At 43.2% G+C, this 5,375-nt stretch overlaps 1 protein-coding gene across 2 annotated transcripts in view; it reads right to left on the bottom strand.

Moving 5' to 3' along the window:
* Positions 1-5,375, bottom strand: part of GLDC (glycine decarboxylase) — a 118,050-nt gene that overhangs the window by 52,503 nt on the left and 60,172 nt on the right. For both annotated transcript variants that reach the window (XR_002771083.1, XM_003782888.2), the window contains exons 12-14: positions 2,399-2,496; positions 1,829-1,913; positions 1,615-1,656 (exon numbers count right to left, since the gene is read on the bottom strand). Coding sequence is in view for 1 of the 2 variants with exons in the window: in XM_003782888.2 (XP_003782936.1) it covers positions 1,615-1,656; positions 1,829-1,913; positions 2,399-2,496 (225 nt within the window). In the remaining variant the exon portion in view is untranslated. The remainder of the gene's footprint in view (positions 1-1,614; positions 1,657-1,828; positions 1,914-2,398; positions 2,497-5,375) is intronic.

Genomic DNA, 5,375 nt, shown 5'->3' with positions numbered 1-5,375 from the left:
CCACAGCACTCTACCCAGGGCAACAGCTTGAGGCTCTGTCTCAAAAAAAAAAAAAAAATGTAGGGAGGTGGTTGACTATGCAGGTTCTATTAAATAATCTTTTCCTACCTTTTCAGGGAAAAAAGGCCCCAAAGTTAGCTTGTTTTCATGAAATACAATGAGTTGCTTCATGTATGGTTTGATGAAAGTATCATATAGCACATATGTTATTCTTTTTCTTCATTAAGCAGAACAAGAAACCAATATAACAGTGAATAGGGAAAACCCTACTTATCAAAATACAAAATATTTTCTTTTCCCTGACATGATTTGTCATATAAGAATAGACTTAACAGGCCTTCGGATCAGTGGTGAATGAAAACAACATTTTTTGAAAAGGAATAAACCTAAGAAATAAAAGGCAAGGAGAAATTTTCCTAAAATAGATCCTGGCCTAGAAGAGATACTTGCCAACCACAGCAGCAAGTTACACAAATCTTGTATTGACTCGAGGAATAAATTTAAATTTCAAATCCCTACACTTCTGTAAATGGATTTCTAGAAAGAAGGCTTAAGGTTCTTAATTCTACTTGAGGTAACAAACTACAAACTGCTATAATTTATTTATGTATGTATTTTCAAATTTTTTTTTTTTTTAATTTTTGAGACAGGATCTTGCTTTGTTACCCGGGCTGATGTGCAGTGGCATGACCACAGCTCACTGCAATGTCAAACTCCTGGATTCAACCTCCCAAGTAACTAGGACTAGAGGCACTTACCACCATGCCCAGCTAATTTTTCTTTTTTCTTTTTCTTTTTTTTTTTTAGCCGCTTGAGCCACAGGCACCGAGCCAATTTTTCTATTTTTTTAAGAGATGGGGGTCTTACAATGTTGCTCAGGTTGGTCTTAAACTCCTGGCCTCAAGCTATCCTCCCACCTAAGCCTTCCAAGGTTCATACCCAAAGAGTAGAGGTGTGAACAATTGCGCCTGGCCTAATGAAGCTTTTAACATGACAGGTTTAAAATGGGGGAGGGGAGAAGGATGGAAAGGCATAAATATAATATATATTATAAATATAATATATATTTATAGGCATAAATATAATATAATATATATAATATATTTAATTAGGCTCGGTGCCTGTGGCTCAAGTGGCTAAGGCGCCAGCCACATACACCTAAGGTGGCGGGTTCAAATCCAGTCCTGGCCTGCCAAACAACAATGATGGCTGCAACCAAAAAATAAATAGCCAAGCATTGTGGCGGGTGCCTGTGGTCCCAGCTACTTGGGAGGCAGAGGCAGGAGACTCGCTTGAGCCCAGGAGTTGGAGGTTGCTGTGAGCTGTGATGCCATGGCACTCTACCCAGGGGGACAGCTTGAGGCTCTGTTTCAAAAAAAAAGAAAAAATATATATATATTTAATTAATGTTTTAAAAAATAATTTTACCTATAAATGTAAATGATCAAGTGAGAAATATAGGGTTTCCTCCAAGACTGGTGAATAACAAGGCAAAGGATTATTGAAGTAGTTGTTAAATCACAGTCCCAGTGGATTTAACCAGTTACAGGCTTAAGCAGAGGCTAGAACACTGCCCCTATTAAAGTACCCTCTTAATAGAAGTGACCTACTTACTGTGAGTTCAGATGAACTATTGAGCTTCATGGTGCATGATCCCTTTAAGAAGCAAATCCAAAATGAACCATATTAGTGATTTCCTATATAGTCCATGGATCAATCCTTGTATTTCCCCACAGGGCCAGCCCTTTGCCCCCCATTGCACATTACACAACCCAAAGAGTGGGATTGGGGGAAGGGCTGAAACAAAAAAAAAGCTGCAAATAACTACCAGTGGAATCATGCTATGGACAAGGGAAATGTCTTTGTTTTCCAGTTTCTTCATATACCGAACAATATTTGTTTCTGAGTGATAGCTGTGAACAGAAACCATGTAATTAGGACCAATAAAATTAGATAAGAGTCCATAAACATCCTCTTGATAAGACACACTGACATCTTCCTTCAAAATACAGATAAATTTTGGCCATGGGCCACCTGTCAACTAGATATCAGAGAGACAAGTGCAGAACCTCCTGGAACCTTAGAGGATGCCCTAAGACAAGAAGCTGACTGTGGGCATGAGAGGAAGGTTGGGAAAGAGAGGACACAGGGCTCCCGGGGATGAACTTCACCCTGGCAACTCGACATCCAAACTCCCCTCTTCCTGACAGTGCTGAGGGACCATTGAGATTCCTTGTGGAATCTCAATGTCAGGAGTGGGCCCCTTACTGTGACAAACCATCAGTGAGCCAGGGCCGAGCCACAATAACCTAGGCCATATGACAGTCGGAGCTCCTGACTGCAGCCCCTACCTTATTGCCACAGCACAAGAAGCAGAAGTCACACAAGACCCACAAACCTGTTAAAGACTTGGTGTGTGAGGAACGGGCTGGACCTCTTGAGTGTAGATCCTGGAATACCCCTTTGCTCCTCTCCCATGCTTTCAGCAACCAGCTCCTACGGAGAGACACAGCAACTAAAGGGTGGGAGCCATATCTGGAGCCACAAGTGGACAACCAGGGTTCTGAACTGGTGGGCCATGAACACTCAAAATGGATCAAAGACGTAAATATAAAAGCTAAAACTAGGCTCGGCGCCTGTAGCTAAAGCGGCTAAGGCGCCAGCCACATACACCAGACAGAGCTGGCGGGTTCAAATCCAGCCCAGGCCTGCCAAACAGCAATGACAACTATAACCAAAAAATACACAGGCATTGTGGTGGGAGCCTGTAGTCCCAGCTACATGGGAGGCTGAGGCAAGAGAATCGCTTAAGCCCAGGAGTCGGAGGTTGCTGTGAGTTGTGAGGCCACGGCACTCCACCCAGGGTGACAGCTTGAGGCTCTGTGTCAAAAATAAATAAATACCAGCTAAAACAACTGAGTCTGGGTCTGTTGGCTCACACCTGTAATCCTAGCACTCTGGGAGACTGAGGCAGGTGGGTTGCTTGAGCTCAGGAATTCAAGACCAGCCTGAGTTAGAGCAAGACCCTATCTCTACTAAAAGTAGAAAAAAACAAAAAGGCCAGGCGCAATAGCTCACACCTGTAATCCCAGCACTTGGGAGGCAGAGGTGGGTAGATTGCCTGAGCTTAAGAGTTGGAGACCAGACTGAGCCAGAGTGAGACCTTATCTCCAAAAATAGCCAGGCATTGTGGCAGGCACCTGTAGTTTCAGCTACTTGGGGGGCTGAGGCAAGAGAATTGCTTCAGCCCAAGAGTTTGAGGTTGCTGTCAGCTAAGACACCACAGCATTCTACCAAGGGAAACCAAGTAAAACTTTGTCTCCAAAAAAAAAATTAGACAGGCATTATGTCAGGTACCTGTAGACCCAGTTACTTAGGAGGCTGAGGCAACAGGATCACGTGAGTCCAAGAGTTTGAGGTTGCTGTGAGCTATGATATCATAGCACTCTACACAGTCTGACAGAGTGAAATTCTGTCCCCCCCAAAAGCTAAAACTACTGAAATTGTATAAGAAAACCTACAGGCAAATCTGCATGGCCTTGAATTTGGTGATGGAGTCTCACAAGACACTAAACGCATGATCAATAAACAAAAAAGGGCTAGGTGCGATGGTTCATGCCTGTAATCCCAGCACTCTGAGAGGCCAAGGTGGGTGGAATGCCTGAGCTCATGAGTTGGAGACCAGCCTGAGCAAAAGCAAAATCCCGTCTCTACTAAAAATAGAAAAACGGAGGCAACAAGATTGCTTGAGCCTAAGAATTGGAGGTTGCTGTGAGTTATGATGCCACTGCTTTCTACCCAGGATAACAGCTTGAGACTTTGTCTCAAAAAATAATAATAACATAAAAAATAAACAAAAAAGGATAGATAAACTGGATTTCATGAAATTTACAGTGTCTAGGGTGGTGCCTGTGGCTCAGTGAGTAGGGCACCGGCCCCGTATACCAAGGGGGGCTGGTTCGAACCCAGCCCTGGCCAAACTGCAACAAAAAAATAGGCAGGTGTTGTGGCAGGCGCCTGTAGTCCCATCTACTCGGGAGGCTGAGGCAAGAGAATCACCTAAGCCCAAGAGCTGAAGGTTGCTGTGAACTGTGATACCACATCACTCTACCTCGGGCAACAAAGTGAGATTCTGTCTCTAAAAAAAAAAGAAAGAAAGAAAGAAAGAAATTTAAAGTGTCTGCATCAAAGGACATTATTAAGAGTGTGCAGAGATAACCCACAGAACAGCAGAAAATATGTACAAATATATTTGTGCAGGGTGGGGATTTTATCTATCCAGAACACATAATTAAATCCGTGGCTTACTCCTCTTGCCCAAGCTGTTGCTATGGCCACCTTGACCCCTCAGTGGGTGTTCCAGAAATGTTGCTCAAATACATGGAACAAATATCTGACTAAAGTTAGAGAAGTTCAGGAAGGAAGGAGTTTAGTCAGCTGTGTTTATTAATTAAAGATTAAAAGAGAACATTGTGATTCTTCTTTGATAAATTACCCTTGTTATCTGGCTCAATCCCTTGAAGTTCTCTTTCAAGGAAAGCATGGACAACCAAGACAGCTCTGCTCAACATTCCAGAAGGTATTCCTGCTTCTATAATAAATGCTTCTTTTCACTGATTCCTTCAACAATACAGGCAGTCCCCGAGCTGCAAACAATTTGACTTACATACAACTCACACAGGGAGGCTATTACAGTAAGTCCCCACGTTACAAACATATGACTGATGTACAACTCACACTTACGAAGGGAGGCTATTACAGATACTATGTAAATGTACCTGTTCCAATGTACATACAAATTCTACTTACGAACAAACCCACAGAACCCATCTTATCTATAACCGGGGACTACCTCTATTTCCTGAGTGACCACTGCACAACAGGTAGTGTAGGGTGCTGTGACTGACACCTGGCCGCAGATCTGGGCAGCTGCTGACTGTTCTCTTTCACTCTACCCACGGAATGGAAACTCTTTCTTGCTTGTAGTTCTTGCTTCATTCTTTTAGAAAGCAATTCAGTTGCACTGAACTGCCTATAACGCTCCTGTGCTCTCTCTCCTGCCTTTGTGGCTGCCTTTCCCAGTGCCTGGAACATCCCAACCCCATCGTCCTTTCTCCCCATTGTTCCATCTTGGTGTAGATAATACCTGCTCATTTTAGGACAATTTTACTTCCAAGTCTTGGTGGGGAGCATGTCCTCTGTGCTCACAGAGCAGCTTTGCACATTGCCCATCATAACATATCACTTGAGTTGTATTTGCTTTTCTGGATCCTCATTGGACTATAAAGGGGGCAGGAAGAATGTCTACCTTCCCACCATGTTTTCTTTTTCTTTTCTTTTTTTTTTTTTTTGAGACAGAGCCTCAAGCTGTCCCC

Source organism: Otolemur garnettii, unplaced genomic scaffold (genome assembly GCF_000181295.1).
Source record: "Otolemur garnettii isolate 467f Iridium unplaced genomic scaffold, OtoGar3 scaffold00006, whole genome shotgun sequence".
NCBI classification, from domain to species: domain Eukaryota; kingdom Metazoa; phylum Chordata; class Mammalia; order Primates; family Galagidae; genus Otolemur; species Otolemur garnettii.
Note: the sequence above shows the minus strand (reverse complement) of the source record. Positions and strands in the feature narration are given on the sequence as shown.